The sequence below is a fragment of the Heterodontus francisci genome, chromosome 22, assembly GCF_036365525.1.
Source record: "Heterodontus francisci isolate sHetFra1 chromosome 22, sHetFra1.hap1, whole genome shotgun sequence".
Lineage (NCBI taxonomy): Eukaryota > Metazoa > Chordata > Chondrichthyes > Heterodontiformes > Heterodontidae > Heterodontus > Heterodontus francisci.
The window spans coordinates 60,350,824-60,377,268 of record NC_090392.1 but is presented as its reverse complement, the minus strand read 5'-3'; the positions used below and the strand labels follow the sequence as shown (position 1 = coordinate 60,377,268).

The 26,445-nt window shown below is 42.4% G+C and overlaps 1 protein-coding gene across 15 annotated transcripts in view; it reads left to right on the top strand.

Annotated features, from left to right (window-relative positions):
* The window catches only part of gramd1ba (GRAM domain containing 1Ba), a 590,058-nt gene that overhangs the window by 556,541 nt on the left and 7,072 nt on the right, over positions 1-26,445 (top strand). For all 15 annotated transcript variants that reach the window (XM_068053903.1, XM_068053889.1, XM_068053890.1 and 12 more), the window contains 7 exons: positions 2,915-3,033; positions 3,529-3,671; positions 6,964-7,067; positions 9,481-9,684; positions 11,337-11,427; positions 22,820-22,927; positions 26,195-26,315. In XM_068053903.1, the coding sequence (XP_067910004.1) occupies positions 2,915-3,033; positions 3,529-3,671; positions 6,964-7,067; positions 9,481-9,684; positions 11,337-11,427; positions 22,820-22,927; positions 26,195-26,315 (890 nt within the window). The remainder of the gene's footprint in view (positions 1-2,914; positions 3,034-3,528; positions 3,672-6,963; positions 7,068-9,480; positions 9,685-11,336; positions 11,428-22,819; positions 22,928-26,194; positions 26,316-26,445) is intronic.

Below are 26,445 nucleotides of genomic sequence, written 5' to 3'. Positions count from 1 at the left end.
AAGCAGCTGAAGATGGTTGGGCCCAGGACACTACCCTGAGGAACTCCTGTAGTGATATCCTGGGACTGAGATGATTGCCCTCCAACAACCAGAACCATCTTCCTTTGTGCTAGGTGTGACTCCAGCCAGTGGAGAGTTTTCCCCTCGATTCCCATTGACTCCAGTTTTGCTAGGGCTCCTTGATGCCATACTCGGTCAAATGTTGCCTTGATGTCAAGGGCAATCACTCTCACCTCACCTCTGGAATTCAACTTGTTACGACCAGGTGAGAAGTGTGGCTAGGCGTCTTTTGCTGTCTTTACCTGGACTTATTGTAACAGGGTTTAATTTTAAACACACTATGTTTTGAGCTACCCCTTTTGTGAATCCTTGTTCACAGCTTTCCAATAATAAGGCAAAGAAACCAACACAAGTAGGTTTTCTCAGGTTTAAAGGAGAAAAGTGAAATTTATTAAAACTTAAACTCTAATATGGTTGACGCCTACGGATATACGACGCATTCATGCTAGCATGCACAAGTAATATACACATGCAGATAGGGACAGAAAGGAGAAGAAAAGATAAAGTGGAACGGTTTGAGGCAATAACTTGTTAGTGTGCTTTGAGGCAATATCTTGTTACTGTGCTTCGAGCTCACGATATAGTCCTTTTGTAGGCAATTCTTGCTGTTTCGTTGGGGCCCAGTATTCTGTTCATGTAGGAGACTTTTCTCTGTTTGAGGTTCATGTGTTTTCACAAGATTCAGTTCCGTGGCAAGGAGATGGGAACAGGCAGACAGGAGAGGGTTCTGCTTCGGTTCCAGGAGCACATGGCTTTCTGAGTTCAAATCCCTTGTTGGAAGTTAAAATCTTAACAGCCAGCTAGTCATATGACTAAAACTGGTCTGACCACTTCTTCTGTGCTTGTGGATTCTGCTATCTTAGTAGTCAACCTGGAATGCCAGCTCCTCCCACCGTCAAGGTCTGGTAATCAAAAGTCCATTGTTGGTTGAATGGGTCAGGGCATGGTCTTTTGTCTCTTGTTCCAACTCTGCTAGTTACTATGCAAATGTCTTTCCAGTCAGGGGCTTGCAATTTTAAGTTTTAATGTTCATGTGGCAAAATAATGTGTGCCTCAGTCTTGGCTTGTAGAGGGGGGGAGGGTTTGCCTTACGAGATGTTTTCTCCATATTTGGACCAAGGCTTTAATGAGGTCAGGAGCTGAGTGGCCCTGACAGAACCCAAACTGAGCGTCAGCGAGCACGTTATTGCTGAACAAGTGCCGCTTGATAGCACTGTTGAAGATGCCTTCCATCACTTTGCTGATGAACGATAGTAGACTGATATAGCGGTAATTGGCTGGGTTGGGTTTGTTCTGCTTTTGTGCATAGGACATACCCGGGCAATTTTCCATATTGCTGGGTAGATGCCAGTGTTGTAGCTGTACTGGAACAGCTTGGGTAGGAGCGTGTCGTGCCATTGAATGTCAATGGTTAGATTCTTTCTTGTTGGAGATGGTCATTGCCTGGCACTTGTGTGGCATGAATTTTACTTGCCACTTATCAGTCCTAGACTGAATGTTGTCCAGGTCTGGCTCTGTGCAGGCACAGAATGCTTCAGTACCTGAACACTATGCAGTCATCAGCGAGCATTCCCATTTATGACCTTATTTGGAGGGAAGATCATTGATGAAGCAGCTGAAGATGGTTGGGCCTAGGACACTACCCTGAAGAACTCCTGCAGCAATGTCCTGGGTCTGAGATAATTAGCCTCCAACAACCACAACCATTTTCCTTTGTGCTGTGTATGACTGCAACCAGTGGAGAGTTTTCCTCCTTGATCCCTATTCAGTTTTGTTGGGGCTCCTTGTTGCCACACTCAGTCAAATGCTGCCTTGATGTCATCCCAGCTCTGGAACTCAGCTCTTTTGTCCATGTTTGGACCAAGGCTGTAATGAGATCTGGAGCCAAGTGGCCCTGGTAGAACCCAACCTGAGCATCGGTGATCAGGTTATTAGTAAGTATCGCTTGATAGCACTGTCTAAAGATACCTTTCATGACTTTTCTGATGATTGAGAGTAGACTCATGGGGTAGTAATTGGCCTGATTGAATTTTTCCTGCTTTTTGTAGACAAGACATATCTGGGCATTGTTTGGTGGATGCCTGTGTTGTAGCTGTACTGGAACAGCTTAGCTCGGGGTGTGGCTGTAGTTCTGGAGCACAAGTCTTCAGTACTGCAGCAGGGATGATGTCCAGGGCCATAGCCTTTGCTGTATTCATTGCCATCATCTGTTTCTTGATCACGTGGAATGAATGGAATTGTTTGAAAACTGGCATCTGTGATGTTGGGGACCTCAGGAGGAGGCTAAGATGGATCATCCATTCGGCACTTCTGACTGAAGATGGTTCAAAATGCTTCAAACTTGTCTTCTGCACTGACGTACTGGGCTCCACCACCATTAAGTATGGGGATGTTTGTGGACTATTCTCCTCTGGTTATTTGTATAATTGTCCACCACCCTCAAGGCTGATTGTGGCAGGACTGCAGAATTTCGATCTGATGCATTAGTGTGGGATTGTTTAGCTCTGTTGAAAGCATGCTGCTTCTGCTGTTTAGTATGCATGTAGTCCTCTTGTAGCTTTGCCAGGATGGCACCTCATTGCAAACAGATGTAAGATTTTCAACACATGATGGATAATACATTAACTAATGTTTCAAGAGGGAAAAAAAACATTTCTTGCTTTATCAAACACTTACCATTTCCAGCCTGACCTCACTGACAGAGATGTTTAAAAAACACATTCTATCTGTGTATGATGAAATTGAATACTCAAGTTAGCCACAACAAAAACCTACTTCTGCAAACCTTGCATTCCAGATGAAGGCTCTAGAAAGATGAAGGATGGCCAGTAATGCTGATCTTTTTTCTTTCCAGATATGGTTAGTCATCCCTGGAAGAAGGAAGTTAATGGCAATCAGACTCGAGTGATGTTGTACACTATTGCGCTCTCAAACCCACTTGCACCAAAAACTGCCACAGTCACTGAGACCCAGGTGAGACTTGTCTGTGGAAGTTAGCATTAAATGTGGTCTTGTTCACATCTTTAATACTTTACAGAGTTGATCTTCGATTCCTGAACTGGTGTTGTTGGAGCAAATACGTCCTGTTATCTCAGTAGAATTTCTCCAGGTGTTTTTATGCTCTTAACAACTGCCAGGGCCAATTTTCTGAGACTACAGTTAGTTGCAATAAACTGCAGCCTACTTTATCCAACAAAGATATTAAAAAGATTTTTTCTGTTGACCAGTCGTTACTGTATTTTTGAGCAATGTAAGGTAATAACCTCCTGGCTGCTGTCAACTAGCTTGGAGCCAGTAATTTCCACCTTCACCAAGCTAAATATCTCATTAGTTTGGAATAATATTGTTCCATGTCAGTTGCAGAGGACTGATCTTGGAGTAAGCAGTTACCTACAATGTGTATCCCCAGAGTATTCTTCCATTGTAATTAATGCGATTTGTGACCATGAAGTTTCTTTTTCATCACAGACTTTGTACAAAGCCAGCCAGGAAAGTGAGTGTTATGTGATCGATGCAGAGGTGATTACACATGACGTTCCATATCATGACTACTTCTACACAATCAACAGATACAGCCTTACACGGGTGGCAAAAAATAAAAGCAGGCTGAGGTGATTTAGTTGTTTTGTGCAGAAGTTTTATTAAGTTTTATCCAATGGTTACTTTTGTGTAGCAAGTGTCAAAAAAAGGGCTGTGATTCTTCTTCATCTTGCTTTTCTTCTCTCAAGTGAGCATAATTTAATTCCAAGGAGATAATTTTCGATCAGTGGGATCTAAATAGAGCTGGAATGGATCCTCAGCTATGCGGCATTATGTATTTAGGCTGTAACCTTGATAGTTCAGTGTAGTCTCATGTTCAGTGTCAAAGACGACCACTGTGGATGAGCCATTGTTCTCCAAAAAGCAACATGCACCTATGCGCCCATCATTTGATAATGTAGCTAGTCCAGGAATCAAACAGAAACTCCCGTCCTTGTATTGTATTTATTTTACTGGAAATATCCTGAGCCCTCTCATGCTGTTCTCGATTTTGGTAAGTAATAGAAGAAACACTCTTACACAATAAACTACCAAAAAAGGTTTAGTACTAACTCTTGATGACCAATAGCAAAGACAGTCTGGAAGATTGCAGAATTCCCTAAACATATCTATTCCTCCTTGACCCTACAGAAGATAGTAAACATTTCTAGTACCCTTTATTAATAATAATAATAATTCCAGACCAGGGATAACATCCCTTAACAATAACCTTTCATGGTATTCTTTGTCTTTTCCCCCATGGAGTGTTCTACCTCTTGTTGTGCTACTACTTCACACAAAGGATAATGGAAATAGCGAAACCCCTTGCCCAAAAAAGCTGTTGAGGCTAGATCAATTCAAAATTTCAAAAATGAGATTGATAGGATTTTTGTTAGGCAAGGGGATTAAGGGATACGGAACCAAGAGTTATCTATGGAGTTAAAATACATATCAGCCATAGGAACAGGAGTAGGCCATTTAGCCCCTGAGCCTGTTCTGCCCTTCACTGAGATTCATGACTGATCTGTGACCAAACTCCATATACCTGCCTTTGCCCATATCCCTTAGTACCCTAACAATTGATCTAGCATCAATTGCTGTTTGCAGAAGAGTTTCAAACGTCTACCACCCTTTATGTGTGGAAGTATTTCCTAACTTGATAATTTAATTGAATGGCAGAACAGGCTCAAGGGACTGAATGGCAACTCCTGGTCCTATGTTTCTACTTCCTTCTGATGGCCTTAGAAAAAACTGGATGTACACTTGCTGATGTTCGCCCCAGTACCCTTTGAAGTTTGACAAGGCAAGAAAGAGATCAAAATGTATCTATCAAAACTAAGTTGCCAACCATTCAGATACACAAAAAGGCTTATGGAAGTGAAGTCGCATGGGGTCCAGGGTGTACTAGCTAGATGGATAAAGAACTGGCTGGGCAACAGGAGACAGAGAGTAGCAGTGGAAGGGAGTTTCTCAAAATGGAGACGTGTGACCAGTGGTGTTCCACAGGCATCCGTGCTGGGACCACTGTTGTTTGTGATATACATAAATGATTTGGAGGAAAGTATAGGTGGTCTGATTAGCAAGTTTGCAGACGACACTAAGATTGGTGGAGTAGCAGATAGTGAAGGGGACTGTCAGAGAATACAGCAGAATATAGATTGATTGGAGAGTTGGGCAGAGAAATGGCAGATGGAGTTCAATCAGGGCAAATGCGAGGTGATGCATTTTGGAAGATCCAATTCAAGAGTGAACTATACAGTAAATGGAAAAGTCCTGGGGAAAATTGATGTACAGAAAGATTTGGGTGTTCAGGTCCATTGTTCCCTGAATGTGGCAACGCAGGTCAATAGAGTGGTCAAGAAGGCATACGGCATGCTTTCCTTCATCGGACGGGGTATTGAGTACAAGGGTTGGCAGGTCATGTTACAGTTGTATAGGACTTTGGTTCGGCCACATTTGGAATACTGCGTGCAGTTCTGGTCGCCACATTACCAAAAGGATGTAGATGCTTTGGAGAGGGTGCAGAGGAGGTTCACCAGGATGTTGCCTGGTATGGAGGGCGCTAGCTATGAAGAGAGGTTGAGTAGATTAGGATTATTTTCATTAGAAAGACGGAGGTTGAGGGGGGACCTGATTGAGGTGTACAAAATCATGAGAAGTATAGACAGGGTGGATAGCAAGAAGCTTTTTCCCAGAGTGGGGGATTCAATTACTAGGGGTCATGAGTTCAAAGTGAGAGGGGAAAAGTTTAGGGGGGATATGCGTGGAAAGTTCTTTACGCAGAGGGTGGTGGGTGCCTGGAACGCGTTGCCAGCGGAGGTGGTAGACGCGGGCACGATAGCGTCTTTTAACATGTATCTTGACAGATACATGAATGGGCAGGAAGCAAAGAGATACAGACCCTTAGAAAATAGGCGACATGTTTAGATAGAGGATCTGGATCGGCGCAGGCTTGGAGGGCCGAAGGGCCTGTTCCTGTGCTGTAATTTTCTTTGTTCTTTGTTCTTTGAATGGCTGCAGTTGCAGTGACTGCCCCTTGGAGTATCAACAATGTCTGTCCAATAAATATCAGACCCATTTGTCATCTGACTTCAAATTCCTTTCACCTTAAGGAACTGTTCACAGAACAAAGCAAGCCATTGTGTCAAATTCTAAACTGAATCAGATCTAATCTTAACAAATTTTACAAGAAAAATGTATTTGCAAGGGAATAATGCCCTGCCTGTTCAATTGAATTTGTAAACCATGGATTTTATTTGTAGTGCCAGTGAGTAAAATTTTAGGATTTAAGGTTAGAATTGTGACCTAAGCTCCATGCTCATCACAAGTGGATCTCTGGTTCTACGTTACTCCTACTGGCCTACTCCTGTTCCTATGCATTAAAGCATGCATTAAATAACAACAGTGGGTGACCTGTTAGCCACTGTGAATTGAGTTAGATTTTTGCAGCTCCCCTGTCAGAGGAACAATTTACATTATAATGGTGAAGTATTTGTTAGTCAAACTGCAAGGTGAATGTTGCTTCTTGCTGTTTGGTGGTGAGTACGAAGTGGTTTAGGGAAAAAGTTGACATGTCAGAACTAGATGAACCTCAGTCATTTTGTATTTGGAATGACTCTGTGGCTCATCCTAATATCTCTTTCACGCCTCCCAAACTGTGCATCTTGTTGCCCAGGAGGAAGGCTGCACTGGCAATAGTCATATATCCTACTGAGGGTAGATCCCCATTCAAGCACACTGATCTTCGGTAAATTTAACAGTAATTTTCATCACCAATTTACCATGGTGTTGGAGATTGCATATATAACTGAAATAAAGTTTTGAAAGATAACTGAACTGTAAAGGTATTCTTTAATGAATTAACAGTTAACTTCTTATATCTAGGATATCAACAGAACTGAAATATAGGAAACAGCCGTGGGGGTTGGTGAAATCGTTCATTGAGAAGAATTTTTGGAGTGGTTTAGATGACTACTTTAGACATTTAGGTAAGGAACGTTTCATTTTCTTCCTTCTCTTATTGCTGGAGTATAGTTTCATGGGTTCTGCCAGGCAAATGATATCTCATCTAAGTGGCTATTTTTCCACACATGAGCCCAACAGTGAGAACTAGTAATAAAAACAAGAAATGCTGGAACCACTCAGCAGGTCTGGCAGCATCTGTGGAAAGAGAAGCAGAGTTAACGTTTCGGGTCAGTGACCCTTCATCGGAACTGACATTAGAAAAGTCACAGGTTATAAGCAAGCGAGGTGGGGGTGGGGCAAGAGATAACAAAGGAGGTCTAGATTGGACCAGGCCACATAGCTGACCAAAAGGTCACGGAGCAAAGGCAAACAATATGTTAATAGTGTGTTGAAAGACAAAGCATTAGTACAGATTAGCTGTTAATACACTGAATATTGAACAGCAGCAAGTGCAAACCTGAAAAAAAACAGTGGTTAAGCAAACTGAACAAACTAAGATTAAATGAACTAAATGTAAAAAAAAAAGATTGTAAAAAAGAATGTAAAAAAAAAGGAAGAAAAAAATAACTAAAAATGAAAGTAAAATGGGGAGCTGTCATGCTCTGAAATTATTGAACTCAATGTTCCCCGCACCTCTACCCTCACCCCTTCCCCTCCCTCCCAGAACCGTGACAGGGTTCCCCTTGTCCTCATTTTTCACCCCACCAGTCTCCATATCCAAAGGATCATCCTCCGCCATTTCTGCCACCTCCAGCGTGATGCCACTACCAGTCGCATCTTCCCCTCCCTTCCCCTGTCAGCATTCCAAAGGGATCGTTCCCTCCGCGACACCCTGGTCCACTCCTCCATTAGCCCCACCACCTCGTGCCCGTCCCATGGCACCTTTCCCTGCAATCGCAGGAGGTGTAATACCTGCCCATTTACCTCCTCTCTCCTCACTATCCCAGGCCCCAAACACTCCTTTCAGGTGAAGCAGCGATTTACTTGTACTTCTTTCAATGTAGTATACTGTATTCGCTGCTCACAGTGTCGTCTCCTCTACATTGGGGAGACCAAGCGCAGACTGGGTGACCGCTTTGCGGAACATCTCCGCTCAGTCCGCAAGCAGGACCCTGAGCTTCCGGTTGCTTGCCATTTCAACACTCCCCCCTGCTCTCATGCTCACATCTCTGTCCTGGGATTGCTGCAGTGTTCCAGTGAACATCAACGCAAGCTCGAGGAACAGCATCTCATCTACCGATTAGGCACACTACAGCCTGCCGGACTGAACATTGAGTTCAATAATTTCAGAGCATGACAGCCCCCCATTTTACTTTCATTTTTAGTTTTTTTTTTCTTCCTTTTTTTTTCAATCTTTTTTTTTGCATTTAGTTCATTTCATCTTAGTTTGTTCAGTTTGCTTACCCACTGTTTTTTTTCAGGTTTGCACTTGCTGCTGTTCAATATTCAGTGTATTAACAGCTAATCTGTACTAATGCTTTGTTTTTCAACACACCATTAACATATTGTTTGCCTTTGCTCCGTGACCTTTTGGTCAGCTATGTGGCCTGGTCCAATCTAGACCTCCTTTGTTATCTCTTGCCCCACCCCCACTTCACTTGCTTATAACCTGTGACTTTTCTAATGTCAGTTCCGATGAAGGGTCACTGACCCGAAACGTTAACTCTGCTTCTCTTTCCACAGATGCTGCCAGACCTGCTGAGTGATTCCAGCATTTCTTGTTTTTATTTCAGATTTCCAGCATCCGCAGTATTTTGCTTTTATTTTAGTGAGAACTAGTAAGCTGTTTTACCAATGCACCATCATGGCCACACTTGATCCCCTGCTTAGTCAACACCCACCAGTGCAATTTCCAGAAAAAGTCACTGGATATTGATCAGGAGTGTGAAATTCAGTTAATTTTCCCCCTCAGTAGTGCAAGGGTGCTAAAGCCACAGCTACCAAGATTAAGATCAGCGAAGTCTGAAGAACAAGGCTTGTTTCTTAGTAAGGAACTTTATTCTGAACAGGTGTGAACAATTTAAACCTGCATCTGTTTTTCTTAGGACAATTGAAGATTGAAAAACACACTGTGGAATTGTGACCTACTAGTTGTAATAATTTTAACACTTTTTTGAGCTATGATGATGCAGTATTTGGAATGATGTATGCTAATGGTTTCCCAAATTTACCATGATAGTTGCTGAGATCACAACAGGCTAGGATGGTTGTATTTAGATGGCAGTCAGTAAGATCCAAATCTCCCCATGATCTGATGTGTACTCTAACATTATATTTGAACTTTTGCACAAAATGGGCACACTTGCAGATGACGAGTTAATCAAGAGGTAGAGAATACATCGGTTCAATTCTGCACAATGTAATGTTTAATCAGTTTAGATTCTGTTTTCCTTGATTGACTACAGCTTGAAAACATTCTCATTTTGGTATCTATAGATAGTGAACTTGCAAAAGTAGAGAAACAATATGCTGCTGAATTGCACAGGCAATCTCCAAAAGAAAAACCCAACAAATCGTCCACAATTCGGAGGAGAAAACGGCCTCACATGCACGTGCGTAGCCTACATCTCGATGAAACAGTCAGCCCCGTTACTACACCGACTGATGAAGAGGTGGCCCAGAGAATTAAACATGTGGCAGGTAAAGTACAAAATAAAAAAAAATGTCAGTGGTGAGAATATTCCTTGAGTGCCATTTAGTTTCTTTGTCACTTTAAACTTCCACACAAACTGAGAGCCTCCGGATAATTCCAGGTAAGAATGAGATTGCACAGGAAAAACAATGATAGTTTCTCGCCAAATACATTCTTAATTGTGTTTTATACATCTCATCAGCTGACATGAACACTCGGAAGAGGTGTAAACATTTTATCAAGCAACAAGTTGCACATTTTTATCCCAAAAAATCTATTCACCGGAATTGTGGTTTGAATGATTTGGGTGCCACTAGTATAAGATACTTCTGAGCATTCGTTACCACTCAGTAATTATGTCTCCTGTTTCTGTCTATTGTATTGATCACTCATCTTCTGCCTGGTACAGCCCTCCACTATCCTACTGGATCACAGAAATGTTAAACCATCTCCCATCCCGACTCCATGCGAAACCACCCCCCCACCCTGACACGTGTTTTAAAGTAAAAACATGCCTTATCCGTACTTTGGGATAGATGTGAATTATGGACATACACTTGTGATATGGCAAAAATAATTTACCTGTGAGTTATGCAACATATAACCAGTTCATGGTTTATTTTCATAAGTAACTCGTTTTCACTATGTATTCCCCATGTGTTTCTTAAAGGGATTTCTTCGTCACTGAATTATCTGTGGATCTTTCATTATATCAAAACCCATTGGACCACATCTTGCTAGAGTTAGTAAGACTTTTTCCTGCACCCTTCAACTCAAATTTCTTTGCACGGTAACTTGCTGGAAGTGAAGTGCAGGCAACGGGTTGTGGGTGTGTGGTGGTATCTGGGACCTCGGTGAACAAAGGGACCAACAGTATATCTCCTTAACCAATTAGATTTAAAGATAGAGAAAGAAACAGAGAAACGACAGAGAAGGAGGGTGCATTAGAGTGTGTAAATAAGAGTCAAATCAGGTACAGGAGAAGAAAGTTTCCATTCAGGGAAAAAGAAAAAAGAAACAATGGTAAAGTAAGAAACTTTTAAAATTTGAAATGTTCAGAATCTTTTAACAACAATTTAATGCAGGTAGAAATGAGACTCAACAGTTTAAATTGTTTCTGGGCTGGAGAGGCTGATTTCCATTGCATTAACAATTATCGTGTCATTAAAAATGTACTTACACTGTTGGTTATGGCTCCGAACTTTCAGAGGCAAGTTTAATGGCCAATTAATGTGAAAATCCACAAGTTCTTAAAAACAAAATAACAGGGAGGCTAAGAGTGAGATGCTATTTTATACAAGGCAAATGGCGGAGCGGAATAATTTGACCCGGAAGCCCTGGAGATTCGCAATTCACGGGGCATCTCTCCATCCCCTGAACTTCTTAGTGAATTTGCATTTATAATGGTATGCGTCATTAATACACCGTCATTTTCTCAGGGTGATTTGGCCCATTGTCTTAACTCTGTGCTTTTGTTCCAGTATGCTTTTGTACCTTATTTCTGCACTCGGGGGGTGTCTACCAAATTATATTGCATGCAGAAATTTAATCAGATTACTAGGAGGCATATCGATTCTTAATGTTGAAACACTGTCAGATGCAACAATTGGAAACATCAGCAACATTCACATAAAACATGTTGCATTCTGTTTTCGCACAGGTTCCACTCAAACAAAACACATCCCAGAAGAAATTCCAGGAGGAATTCAGCTTTACAGTGTTTCCAAGTTATTGCTCATCATAAGCTTTGTGTGAGTAATATCTTTACAAGATGCTATCTTTGACTGTTTCATTGTGGCAGATTCTAAAAGGCTTAGGGACGCACGGTCTTTGTAAGCTTTTAAAATCAGTCAGTGAATTTGCCCAGGGTTAAATGGAAGCAATTTCTTTTTCAAATTAAACTTTCATTGGAGTCTCCAGTTATATGCATATGGAATCAAAGGTGTACATAACCAAAAAAATGTCACATACGCGATTCCTTTGAGTTGTAATGGTAGAAACATCTGTTCAATCCCATACAGTGCACACAGCTATTTTGCCAGAAAAGGCATTAGATTAACAATTTGGGGTTTTGGTTCAAAATTCTGAAGGACTTTGATAAAGTAAATGGGGGGGAAATTATTTCCAGTGGTCAGTGAGTAGGCAACTCAAAGGCATAAATGTATCATCAACTAAGGAATGGGGAGGTTAGAAGATTTTTTTTTATGTGGAGGGTTGTTAAGATGGAAAGCTATCCTGGAAACAATGCCTGAAATAAAATTCATAACTTTTAAAAGGGAAGTATCTAAGTCTTTGAAAAAAGGTTTCAAAAAAGGGTTTGGTGAAAGGGCAATGGAATGGAATTTTTCTTATTCGTTCGCAGGATGTGGGCATCGCTGGCTAGGCCAGAATTTGTCGCCCATCCCTAATTGCTCTTGAGAAGGTGGTGGTGAGCTGCCTTCTTGAACGGCTGCAGTGCTTGGGGTGTAGGTACATCAACAATGCTGTTAGGAAGGGAGTTCTAGGATTTTGACCCAGCAACAGTGAAGGAATGGTGATATAGTTCCAAGTCAGGATAGTGTGTGGCTTGGAGGAAACTTGCAGGTGATGGTCTTCCCATGCATCTGCTGCCCTTGTCCTTCTAGGTGGTAGAGATCGCAAGTTTGGAAGATGCTGTCTAGGGAACCTTGGTGCGTTGCTGCAGTGCATCTTGGATATGTTACACACAGCTGCCACTGTGCGCCGCTGTTGGAGGGAGTGAATGTTCAGAGTAGTGAATGGGGTGCCAATCAAGCGGGCTGTTCTCTCCTGGATAGTGTTGAGCTTCTTGAGTGTTGTTGGAGCTGCACCCGTCCAGGCAAGTGGAGGGTATTCCATCACACTCCTGACTTGTGTTTTGTAGATGGTGGACAGGCTTTGAGTTACTCGCCACAGAAGTCTCACCCTCTGACCTGCACTTGTAGCTACAACATTTATGTGGCTGGTCCAATTCAGTTTCTGGTCAATGGTAACCCCCAGGGTGTTGATAGTGGGAGATTCAGCATTGGAATTGCCATTGAAAGTCAAGGGGAGATGCTTAGATTCTCTCTTGTTTGAGATGGTCATTGCCCGGCACTTGTGTGGCATGAGTGTTAGTTGCCACATCAGCTCAAGCCTGGATGTTGTCCAGGTCTTACTGCATCTGGACATGGGCTGCTTCGGTATCTGAGGCGTCGTGAATGATGCTGAACATTGTGCAATCATCAGCAAACATTACCACTTCTGACCTTATGATGGAGGCAAGGTCATTGATGAAGCAGCTGAAGATGGTTGGCCCGAGGACACTACTCTAAGAAACTCCTCTTGTGATGTCCTGGGACTGCGATTATTGCCCTCCAACAACCAAAACTATCTTCCTTTGTGCTAGGTGTGACTCCAACCAGTGGAGAGTTTCCCCCCTGATTCCCATTGACTCCAGTTTTGCTAGGGCTCCTTGATGTCATACTCGGTCAAATGTTGCCTTGATGTCAAAGGCAGTCACTCTCACCTCACCTCTAGAGTTCAGCTCTTTTGTCCGTGTTTGGACCAAGGCTGTAATGAATTCAGCAGTTGAGTGGTCCTGGAGGAACCTGAGCGTCAGTGAGCAACTTATTGCTGAAAATAAATGGATCGATCATTCAGAGAGACAGTGAAGATGAAATATGCAGAATTGTCTCCTTCACTGCTATAAAATTCAGTAGGTACACAAGCCAGGATGTTAGACCCAGAGCAATAGGGAATTTGCTGCCTCCTGAACACTAAGGATTTGCTATGTAATGTTTAATCATTGGTAAAAATCATTGGATTTTCAGTATGAGAGTCCACATGGGCTCAGGGCAAAAGCTGAGAATTAAATTGTTCTGAATATTGGAAAGTGTTACAGCTTACATTCCCTCTCAGAGGTATCTAGGCAAAAACGAATCTTGGCTTCAAAAAATGATAGCTTCCAGTTTCCTTCTTTTATACTCTGCAGAATGAAAGGGCACCAATCCAGGGTTCTTTTGTTAAGCTTACATGGTGTATGTTTCTTTGTGGTTTCTATTTTACTCAACTCATGGGTAATTTGTGGCACGGATTCGTTACCTAGTCTTCAGGATTGGAAAATTCCTCATTTGGAGTTGTGTGCCCCATGATTAACAGCAGTGGCAGGAGCTGCTCTGTAATGAATGAAGATCAGCTACATTAGGGAATGTAGGCGTAAGAACAACTTACTTAAAATTATAGTATGTAACTGAGTTGTGCCAAAGAGATCATTTAAGATTTCCATAACTGTTGTTAGTGATAAATACTGTAAAATATTATTGGGCCAGAATTTGCTGGGAAACTAATGGTGAGTTTAATATGCACACCATTATTAGTGTGTAAAGGACCCAGCAATTTGTGGAGAGGAAGAGATACGCTGTGAGTTGTGAATCACCGTGAGTTGCTGGATGATTTCCACTGCTACATCATTAGCTTTGCAAAAATTGGAGCTCACCATCAACCTTACCATGCGTTTCAAGAAATTTCTGCATTTGTGCTGTTAAAACAAATTAAACTTGCCACAAAAGGTTAGGGCTGGCACTTAATGACATAAGGACCTTTTACTGACTAGATTTATGTTCCTGCAACGCCACTCAACCTCTCTGGCCCAGAAAAGGAACAATTGGAATTGTGGAGACTCATTCCTCCAGCAAATTCTGGGCCACTGTATTTTTTTTTAAAGTATAAGGATAACTTTAATGGGTAATTCCACAATTCAGTACTTCCAGTGTGTAGCCAGCCTGACATGAAGCCTAGGTCAGAGAATGGGGTAGGAGGATATAGCCTTATCTCCAACTCATGCTCCCTGTGAGTGCAGACCGCACTGAGAGTGAGAGATTGTGGAATGACCCCTTGGAATCAAATAATTGAGTTATATTCTTTCAGAATAAATGCTTGATAAGGGCATGAACAATTGCTATTCTTCTCAGATAGTTAAATCTGCTCCAAACTTCAAATGCTTGATGAAAACAGTACAGTTAAGGTTCTGTTTTGTATTTTCCATTGTCTAAGGATGTTTAGAAGCTACAGTAAGGTACTTTCTGGACGATTTGTAAGCCAGAGCACAGCATGTGTAGCTGAAATACTGTACATAAATGTGTTTACAATCAAGTTTACCTATTTAAAATGGATTAATTTTGATTTTTTGTGTTCTCTAACTAAGTCCCCTATTCATAAGCCTGACCAGGCCTATTGGTACATTTTTATAAATGATGTAGATGAACCTATTCATTTGAGACAGCAAGCTTCAGTAATTGCTTTAACCGCGCTGTCCTCGATCTTCTGAGATGTTTTCCTTTCTGATCATTATTTTCCTCTTCTGTTTACTGCTCCCTTTAGGATCTGTTTAAGGTACAACTTGTAGTTCTTTTGCACTCTTCTTCAGTTCTGCTTTCTGTAAAATACTTGCATTACATAAGGGGCACACGGCTAAGTGGTTTGGATAACTGAGCATTTACGGCTCACTAGAATTAATATCATTTAAAAGAAGACAAGCTAAATATCCAATTTATAGGATAGGTTAAAGGAGTTTTAAAGTAAGTTGCTGAACAGCCTGCTCTAAAACCTCTGCTCCTAGTATATCATTGGGAAACTCTAACTACAGCAGATGCTATCCAGTTATTGTTCTAATAAAAAGTGAACTTTTACATGTTGCCTTTTTTAATAAAACGAGACAAAAACAATGAGTTTGTAGTGCTGATGGCTGATTCAGACTTTCTATACTGTTTTTCTGAATGGAGGGATGTGACTAGTGGTGTTCCGCAGGGATCAGTACTGGGACCGTTGCTGTTTGTAGTATATATAAATGATTTGGAGGAAAATGTAGCTGGTCTGATTAGTAAGTTCGCGGACGACACAAAGGTTGGTGGAGTTGCGGATAATGATAAGGATTGTCAGAGGATACAGCAGGATATAGATCGGTTGGAGACTTGGGCGGAGAAATGACAGATGGAGTTTAATCCGGACAAATGTGAGGTAATGCATTTTGGAAGGTCTAATGCAGGTGGGAGGTATACAGTAAATGGCAGAACCCTTAGGAGTATTGACAGGCAGAGGGATCTGGGCGTACAGGTCCACAGGTCACTGAAAGTGGCAACGCAGGTGGATAAGGTAGTCAAGAAGGCATACGGCATGCTTGCCTTCATCGGTCGGGGCATAGAGTATAAAAATTGGCAAGTCATGTTGCAATTGTACAGAACCTTAGTTAGGCCACACTTAGAATATTACGTGCAATTCTGGTCGCCACACTACCAGAAGGACGTGGAGGCTTTGGAGAGGGTACAGAGGAGGTTTACCAGGATGTTGCCTGGTCTGGAGGGCATTAGCTATGAGGAGAGGTTGGAAAAACTTGGATTGTTTTCACTGGAACGCCGGAGGTGGAGGGGCGACATGATAAAGGTTTACAAAGTTATGAGTGGCATGGACAGAGTGGATAGTCAGAAGCTTTTTCCCAGGGTGGAAGAGTCAGTTACTAGGGGACATAGGTTTAAGGTGTGAGGGGCAAAGTTTAGAGGGGATGTGCGAGGCAAGTTTTTTACACAGAGGGTGGTGAGTGCCTGGAACTTGCTGCCAGGGGAGGTGGTGGAAGCAGATACGATAGCGACGTTTAAGAGACATCTTGACAAATATATGAATAGGAAGGGAATAGAGGGATATGGGCCCCGGAAGTGCAGGAGGTGTTAGTTTCGGCAGGCATCAAGATCGGTGCAGGCTTGGAGGGCCGAATGGCCTGTTCCTGTGCTGTACTGTTCTTTGTTCTGTGTTCTGTGTATAAACATGCTGCAGTTCAAGCTGCAGAGTAGTATCATTGGACAGTTCAAAAAGGCCTCATTTATTTAACTTCATGCAGATCAACTGGCCATTCATCTCTGTCGTTTGTGTAGCTTGTTGAGCGCAACATATTATGTGAGGAAACAGGTGACTTAGTAACTACATATCAAGATCATTCATTTTGTTTGAAATGATTTGAAATCTTTCTGTGATGAGGCATATAAATGAGAGTCTTTTAATATTTTTGAATATTACAAATATTCAGAGGATGCAGTTCTTTTATCTTTTTGTTTCAGTTGGACTTGCTCAATTTGGTGCCGCCTTGACTCTGTGTCCAGTAGAGTACGAGATTTCATACTGAACCTGTTCCATTCCTCAATCATCTTTCTTTCTCTCTCCAACCTTCTCCCCTATTCTGCACCCCTGAGACATCAGCTAACTCCCTTAATGCCATATGGTTGCACAGCTGGCAGTCAGCCTCTGGTACCCCATCCACATTTCCATCGTTCATGTGTGAGCCAGGACTAAGAGTGCTGACAGGCGAATACATCGAGCCTGAGCCTGATCTCCTCCTCATCACTCTCCATATTTCCAGTGAGAAATCTTATGATTAGCAACAGGAACCTTGGCCAATTTCCTCTTCCATAACCACAACCACCCCAACTATCTTAGTGCAAGCTGGGTGCCTTGGAGACTGGGTTGGTTTGTAGGTAAGCAGAAACACAACCACAATTCTTTCAGCCTATCAGCAGTTAAAGGAACGGCCGAATGAAAGACTTCTATCTACATAGTGTCTTATCACATTTCACAGGTCCTAAAGTGCTTCAACTTAAATGATTACTTTGAAGTACAGTAGCTATTGTAAAGTGGGCAAATGAATCATGCTTTCACGAGCTGGAGAGGTAATGAAAGTGCTAGTTAAAATTTAAAATAAGACATGTTTGCCATTATGGGATCAATATATTAATGTGGTACAATCGCAGGATTTAATTCTATCACCAGGTTAGTGTAATGCAGGAAAAAGCATATTGAACATGAAAAGGTTCCAGCTCAGTGTCTCTTTATTCCACGAGCTGGCACCAAACATGAATGTATACTCATGAAGGAAAAACTGATCATAAAGATACAAACTCAATACAGTGGACGACAGTTTCTCGCCACTTCAAAGCAGTAGATAATTCAGAGTTCGGCTCCTTGTTTCGAATCAGCAGGGTTGCAGACTTGTTTGTTGAACAATGGGACACAAGGATGCCTTGTTTTCAGCAGGAGTGCAGGTTTGTGATCCTGAACCATTGTCTCTCAATCTCTTAACCCCACTCCTCGCAAGAGGGTTTTAGTCTTAAATACTGTACTTGAAGCACCCGAGAACAAAGTCGAGAGCAGGCGGGCTCATGGCCCTCCTGTTGCTAATTCCACTTGAACTCGTGAGCAACAGATTATCTTGATATCCAGATCACCAGAGGCCTCTTCAGCATCTCAGGGCTTCTCGATCTCATGCTGCCTTGCTAGTCCTCGGTGGCCCTTGGTAGCTGGATGCACATCCCAATTCCCCCATTGCCGGCACCCTTTCCCACAGGCTGCTCCCTCTGGCTCTTTCTTCTCCTGCCCATACTCCAGCCAGCTGCTTGTGGGTTTTCCGGCTCCACCCCTGAGCCTGCCAAAGACACGCTCCAGTCCCCGGCAGGTCTTCTGGGCCAAAAACTGCTCCAACCTGGCGCTCTCCACCATTGCCACCTTTTGGCCTGGAGGTGCGCACCCTGAGGAGAATGTCCAGTGAAGCAGAAGTTGTTCCAAACTCCAAGGAAATGTTTGCTCGTTGGTTCACAGCAGCTGACAAGGCGACAGCGTGACCCACTTTTGAAGTGCTACACACTTCCCTGCTTATGACTTGCTGTCCCAGCAACTACCCATATCAACATCTACTGTTCACTAAGTAACTGCAGAATTAACCAGCTCATTTGAACTATGATGGTTAAAACATTGGAATCCATAGTAGTGACAGCAGTTCCTTCGTCCATCATAGATCTGGGTAAATGGTAAGGATTAGGATGATAGCCAACATTCGCTCGAGATGACCTCCTTAGTCCATTATCTGTAAGGGTACTTTCAACAGATATTCTAGGGACAGCTGAGACATTAGAAACACTCTAACCTTCTTATATTCCAATGGTCAGCCGTGGTGGGGTCCATGTCATTCATATCTTAAGGGACTTCCTGAGCAGGAACTCTTGCTGCTTCAGCTGCAGTCTCACCATGTGCCGTTTCTGCATATTCTTTAGGGACTAGAATAGACCTCCTCACACTAGATGCACTTTCTAAATTCATGACTTATCACAGGAATCAATGTCTCTATCTGATTCCTGATCATTTGAGCCCTGCCAGCTGACTGTTCAGGGATGGCTACGTCGTTGTGTGTGTTGTTTGTTCTCACAACATCTACAAGGCTTCTGGCATCAAGCAGTTTCCCTCTGTGAAACGTTTTCTGAGGTTACCCTCCAGTCACCGGTTCCGCAACATAAATGTGACCACCAGTGTCAAGACGCTTAACAGTTTTGTGGTGTTCAGAATCCTAGATATCTTGTTTCGCCCTTTTATATTCCTGTTCCTGAGGAATACTCTGACACCGATTGGGAGATCTGCACCATCAGCCCTGTGGTCATGTCATGCTTTTCTCTTCAGTGCTTCCTTCTCTGTCTTCTTCTTTGACGCCATCTCAAACGCATGGTTTAGCCGTGTATGATGTTCAGCTACTTGAGAAACATGACGCTGCAGCAAGGCTGGATGTTGACCAGTTGGTGACGGCTGGCATGATCCTTTAAGGATGGTGATGGTGGTGGCGGGTAGGAGAACAACTCGATTCCCTGCCACTCAGACGGTTCTAAGGTCAGGTATAGGCTGATGCACCTTAAATGCCTGAAGCAAGGTTGAGAACTCTGGACCTCCCCCTGCCAAGTTCGTATTGCATGTACTTGTCACCATAGATGCTTTCCAGGGATGCCTGGATGTGTCTCAACACATTCGACCCTAATACTGCAGGTATTCTCAACTTCCTTATTTCTAATGGAGTATCTATTTGGTCACAAACTATCAAAAATCCAAGGTTATGAAAGGTGTGACCGAGGATTGATATGGAGAGCTCGACATTGCCATGATAAGGAAAGTCAGATCCTTGCGAAATAGAAATTCAGATGAATGAAGAGAAGTCTGTCAACTCACACTCTTCAGCTAGGTGCTCTTTTAAGAATTGATTGGTAATGGTTGACACTTCTGCGCCTGTGTCAATAAACATGCGCTTCTACCCCACCAATCTCAAGTCAAGTTCCTACTGCTTTACATATGACCAAGCCTCGTTCCAAGGAAATCTCTCTTCCCGCCTGGCTCACGGTGAAAGGCTTAACTAGTTTACCATTGGTTGACGGAGGGGGTATGCAGTTACGCTTGATGGGATTTCCGTTCCTGCTGCCAGTGGGGTCTGGGACTGTGAATTCCCTCGCAAGTACTTCCAATGGCCTTGTAACCATCAGGGATCCTATGCTGGGGTGAAGCCACTTCCCTGCTTTGGCCAAGATACGCCTCTTGCATTTCTGACAGTAGTTGGCAATATCAGCAGCCATCGCTGGTCAGTAACTCTGCTCTCTCGTCCGCACCATTGTCTTTTCCAATGCCTGGTGGCCTTCCTGATCGGGAACTGCTTCCAACATTTGAAGCTTGAGACTGTTGGGGAGGCTGAGTTGCTTCACTTCCCTCCCATTGTCAAGAACAGGTCAGTAGAGAACACCATCTTCCTCCCTGATCCTTTTCCAGCACCTCAGCAGTTTACTTGTCTGTTTGGACTCCTTCAGAACATAGCATCAGGTGGGTGGGTGTTTAGTTTTCCAGCAGAAGTGAATTCTGCTGATGTCTACATTAGTTGAAGCTGCCTGAGCTCCTCCTTTGCGATAGATGGCTGAAGTGTAGCTCTACTCTTCTGGATCTGGTCTGAATCTCATTCATAAGCACATCGGTAACACTTTGAGGGCAGTCTTGTTTAAAGTGCCCAATACCATTGCAATTTCAGCACTTCTTTGAGGTATCTTGGGTGTGATTGGCCTTGGGGCTTGCTTTAGAGCAAGGACAGCAAAGATTGGATCTGCGTCTGTTACGTTGCAGTCTGCTCCGCTTGTCTCTTTAGCATGATGTTATATTTCTGTCAGCACCGACAGTCACCCCTCTCTGATGGTAGCCTCCTTCCAGGTCTTGGTAATCCTATCCTTTCCCATGATCTTGATAATGTGATCACCTGCGTCAAACATGGACAGTTGGGGCTTTTCACTGATATGTCTTCTCAGCTCCATCTGAACATTTTTATCCCTCACCGCTTCCGCTAAACGATTTTTCATCTGAGTTTCCCTTGTTGGTTTGAAGGAGGGATCCAGGAGGACAGTCTGATCAACCAGGTTTACCAGTTCAAGGGATATTGAGACTAAGTCCTCTCCTTCAGACTGCTTGTATCCGTAGAACGTCTGCAGCTGCGGCAGACTACTGCTGTCGCCGAACACTCATGTCAGGACTTCGAAGGTGAGTTGCGATCTCTTCTGGGTATCAGTACCTCTCCCTAGTATTTCTGTGCAGGCTTTCTCAAACAAATGCTTCATCAAGAACACCGCCTGCTCACTCTCATTGAGGCCCTTGGATGCCATGACCATCTGAGCATCCTCGATCCAGGCTTCAGCTGAAGGGTCGCTCGACATTTCTGGGTCTCCCTCCAAATCTATCCATCCTTCCTTCCAGTTGGTAGATAGAACGTGTGTGAAGGGACACTCCTTCCTTCCTCTGCTGAACTAAGGGAGGACCCATTGGGAGGCCTCTTCCTGGTCTCCGCCGCTGGAGCTAGAGCAGCTTTGGCCACTTTCATGGATGTAGCCCATTTCAGTTCCTCAACCATACGCTTCATCTCTTGATACATGGTTAAACACTGAGAGCTACAGAAGATATTTAGCTATGGTGATGTCGCCTGCGATGCTCACTGGGTAGAAGTGGCTGCCTGGATCTTGGCCACCCACACAAAAAAATGTCAAGGTTTTGTGCCTGCGTTGCGGAATGCTGCCAACAATGCCAAAAATGTAACACAGGAAAAAGCACATTGGATGGTTCCAACTCAGTGTCTCTATTCCACTGGCACCAAATATGAAAGTACACTCATGAAGAAAAAACTGATCATCAAGGAACAAACTCAATACAGTAGCGACTGGCACTCTCCATCGCCACCGCCACCCAATGGCCCGGAGGTGCGCACCCCGAGGAGAATGTCCAATGAAGTGGAAGCTGCTCCAAACTCCAAGGAAATGCTTGCTCATCAGTTCACAGCAGCCAGTGAGGAGACAGTGTGACCCTCCCATTACATTAGATTCCTACAGTCGCTCAGCAAACGTATCCAGTGAGTACCTTAGTTACAAAGATCAGGGAAGCTCTCCATTTCAATCCCTAACCTGTGCTGATTTGCTAATCTCAGTCAGGGCAGCAGTAGGAGTGTTACAGTTGTGATGATTTTCAAAGATAACTTTTATTTAATGTTGTTGCCTGCCTTTGAACTGTAGCCAGTAAATACACAGATGTAGTGCTGAGCATTGCTCTCTGTCTCTGTTTTGCCTTTTATACACAGTACACACCTCCGTCATCTCATTCTTAGTGATGACATTGCAGATACAGCAAGCAATTAGGAAAGCAAATGGATGTTGGCCTTTATTACAAAGGGAGCATAAGAGTGAAGAAGTCTTACTAGAATTGAATTAAGCATTAGTCAGACCACACCTGGAGCACTGTGTGTAGTTTTGGTCTGCTTACCTGAGGAAGGATTTACTTGTCTTGGAGGAAGTGTAATGAAGGTTCACTAGACTTGTTCCTGGGATGAGGGGATTGTCCTATGAGGAGAGATTGAGTAGACTGGGACTTTATTTCCGAGAATTTCAAAGAATGATAGATGATCTCATTGAAACATATAAAATTCTTAAAGAGCTTAATAGGGGAGATGCTGAAAGGATCCCTGGTTGGGGAGTGTGGAACTAGGGATTGCAGTCTCAGATTAAGAGGTCAGCCACTTAGGACTGAGATGAGAAGAAATTTCTTCACTCAAAAGGTTGTGAATCTTTGGAAGGCTGTGGATCCTCAGTCATTGAACATATTCAAGACAGAGATTGATAGATTTTTTTGATACTTAGGGAATTAAGGGATATGGAGATAGTGCAGGAAAGTAGAATTGAGGTAGATGATGAGCCATGATCGTATTGTATGGCGGAGCAGGCTCGAAGGGCTGAATGGCCTACTCCTGCTCCTGTTTCTTATGTTCTTTTGTTAATTGTTTTGTTCTCTCCACAGCTTGGTGTTACTAGTATTTCTGAATATGATGCTATTTTACAAGCTATGGATGTTGGAGTATACAACGCAGAGTCTCACGACCTGGCATGGGATCAGGCTCCAGGAGAGGTATTTTCTTCTCTGACATTTGTCACCAAGTAGAACCCATCTAAAGGAGACTTTAAGCAAATAAATGACTTCAATAGGTGCTGGACTGTAACTCTACTGTCCTCCTCCTGCAAAGACCATCTTTGCATTTTCACTACCCCATAATAGAATTTTGAAGCAAACAACAACCCTCACTGGTGAAAGCAGAAGAAATAAAGCAGTAAAGAAACCAAATTAGCAACTTTAAATTATGAGATCGATAGATTTTTGTTTGGTATTATGAGATATGAAGCAAAGGCGGCTAAATGGAGTTGAGCTATAGGTCAGCCATGATCTAAGAGAATGGCAGAACAGGCTCGAAGAACTGAATGTGCTACCCCAGTTCCTAAGTTGCTATTGGAATTCAAGATGATTCTCTACTAGTACAAAATAATGAACCTCTGGCTATATCATATGGACTGTAGCACAAGTCCAGAGATCCCATAATTAGGGCAACCACTCAATTTCTGCATTCATGGTTAGTAATGTTATGAGAATGACTTACTTATTTTACAGTTTGTAGCACACTACTCGCAGCTCTTATGCCATACACAGTATTATATAGGCAGTCAACATTTTTAATACAGACAAAACTGTAACCCCCAAGATTTTCCGGTCTAAGAACAAATTCAAGATCATCAGCTGGTTAAGGGACACTGAGACCTAGGATATTGTGAATATTCACGGTATTTTTAAATAGTGCTGTGCCAGTTTACTTGGAACTGTAGCTTCCATGTGAAATGGTTAAAATACATTGCTGACATAAAATTACCGAAAAGATTCCTGCACAGCATATTACTCTTGCAATACACAAACTATCAAGCAAAGCACAAAGCAATCAGGAATTCTGTGTCTTCATTATGCATAATTAATGATAGTAGACTGCACAGGGCGATGTAGTGTATTTGGATTTCCAGAAGGCATTCAATAAGGGAACGGCACAAGAGCTCATGGTGTTGGCAGGTAATATATAAGCATGGATAGAAGATTGGCTAATTAACAGAAAACAGAGAGTTCAATGAGTCATTTTCAGGTTGGCAAACTGTAACTAGTGGGGTGCCACAGGGATCAGTGCTGGGGCCGCAACAATTTACAATCTATATTAATGACTTGAACAAAGGGCAATACAAAAGTAAGTGGGAAAGGAAGTTGTAGGAGAACATAAAGAGTCTGCAAAGGGATATAGATAGGTTAAAGGCAAAAGTTTGGCAGATGGAGTATGATGTGGGAAAAAGTGAGATTACCCACTTTGGTAGGAAGAATAGTAAAGCAAAATATAATTTAAATGGAGAGAGACTACAGAATGCTGCAGTAAAGAGGGATCTGGGTGTCCTTGGACATAAAACAGAAAAAGTTAGCATGCAGATACAGCTAGTAATTAGGAAGGCAAATGGAATGTTGGCATTTATTGCAAGACGGATGGAGTATAAAAGGGAAGACTTGTTACAACTGTACAGGGCATTGGTAAGACTGCACTTAGAGTTATGTGTACATATGTTTAAGGAGGGATATACTTGCATTGGAGGCAGTTCAGAGAAGGTTCACTAGGTTGATTACTAGAATGAAGGGGTTGTCTTATGAGGAAAGTTTGAGCAGGTTGGGCCTATACTCAGGAGTTTAGAAGAATGAGAAGTGATCCTATTGAAACATGCAAGATTCTGAGGGGGCTTGACAGGGTAGATGCTGAGAGGATGTTTCCCCTCGTCAGAGAATTTAGAACTAAGGGGCATAATATCAGAATAAGGGGTTGCCCATTTAAGATGGCGATAAGGAGGAATTTCTTCTCTCAGATGGTGGTGAATCTTTGAAATTCTCTACCCCAGAGAGCTTTGGAGGCTGAGTTATTGAATCTACTCAAGGTTGAAATACAGATTGTTGAGCTATCGGGGAGTCAAAGGGTTATGGGGGACAGGCAGGAAAGTGGAGTTGAAGCCAAGATCAGATCAACCATGATCTTATTGAGTGGCAGAGCAGGCTTGAGAGGCCGTATGGCCTACTCCTGCTCCTATTTCTTCATAATCATCACTTAAATACGACCATTTACATAGCACCAATGGCATTGGTCAATGGATGGTGGCTATGTAAGTACAGGGAAGTTCTGCTCTAACTTCAATGCTCTGGTCTGGAAACAGACTGCTTTTCAAGAGTGCTGCTGCCTAAACAAACTGAGCACTGTTGGTTTATGAAAGAAGCCAGCCAGTACTATCAAAACTTTTTTTGTTCCCAGATCAGATTATAAGACTGAGAAATGCATTTTTTTAAAACTCACTCCTCAATGAATATTTTGGATAATTGCATAATAGCTAATAGTTGTTGATTAAATGGAGTTGATGGTATATGACTCCAAATAACATCCCACCTCTCCATAAACACTGCATTGATGCACTAAACTTAGCCACCTTAGTCTATTTTTCACTTCACTTCAGTGTATGTAACGTTTTAAAAATCAAGAAACAGAAATATTTTTTTGATTAAAGACTTTGGGGTAGAGCTTCCACTTTTGGTGGAATCAGCAATCCGATAACAAATTGTGCTCAAATTTGCACTAGTTTCAAAAAGTAAAGTTATTTTTCAAGTTTCTGCACAAAATCATTTACATTAGAGCAAATGTAAAATTGTCCAAGAACCACCACAATTTGTCAGTGTTTTAGAATGGAATTGGTATTTTTTTCCCCTTGCATGAGAAAAGATTCCTTTATATATTTAAGAGTGGTGACCTGGTGCAGTTTTATTAATGCAGCTGAAAATGGGTTTATCACAAAAGATAAATATTTTTCATGAGAATTATCTAGTCCACCAACTGTGACTAGCCTTATTTTAATTAACTGGAAATTATTTTTAAAAAGCTATACAGAATCATTGACTAGTTTCATTAGTTTCTTAGTAAATTAAATGTTAATGTTTAAAATCTACAAAAGGTGTTTATTATGGCCGTTGCACCCAAAAAAAAAAGCTTAATTTTAAGAGCCTCCTTGAGGGGTTGCAAACAAATGCAATTAGCGGAAACTTGTCATGATGATTAATTTGATCGGCAGCATGTCCAGTTTTGTTGACAGGGCTAGCTTCCCATGCGATGTTTCTTAAACCATCGCAAATGGTCGCAGGAACTTGATTTGCACTGGACGTGATTTGCACTTGAAATTCCATGATCTTTTGTGCTGGTAAGGCCAATTTTAGGCAAATTGGGCTGGAAATACCAATGCAACCTACCCCAAAAACTTTTGTAACTTATTTATTTTCTTCATACAGCAAACTTCCCCAGTCACAGGTGGAGTGGGCCCAGTTATTAGAGTCACAACAACGTTACCATGATGCTGAGCTACAGAAATGGAGAGAAATTTTAAAATCATCAGTAGTGCTTCTAGATCAGGTGACTTATTTCTTATTGACCAGTGCAAACATTGGGACCAGAATTACACTGCAGCTCCATCAGTGGACCATAACTGACTTTATGTAGAAAATTCACCAAACTTAGGGGAATTTATTTTTATAGCTGAAGA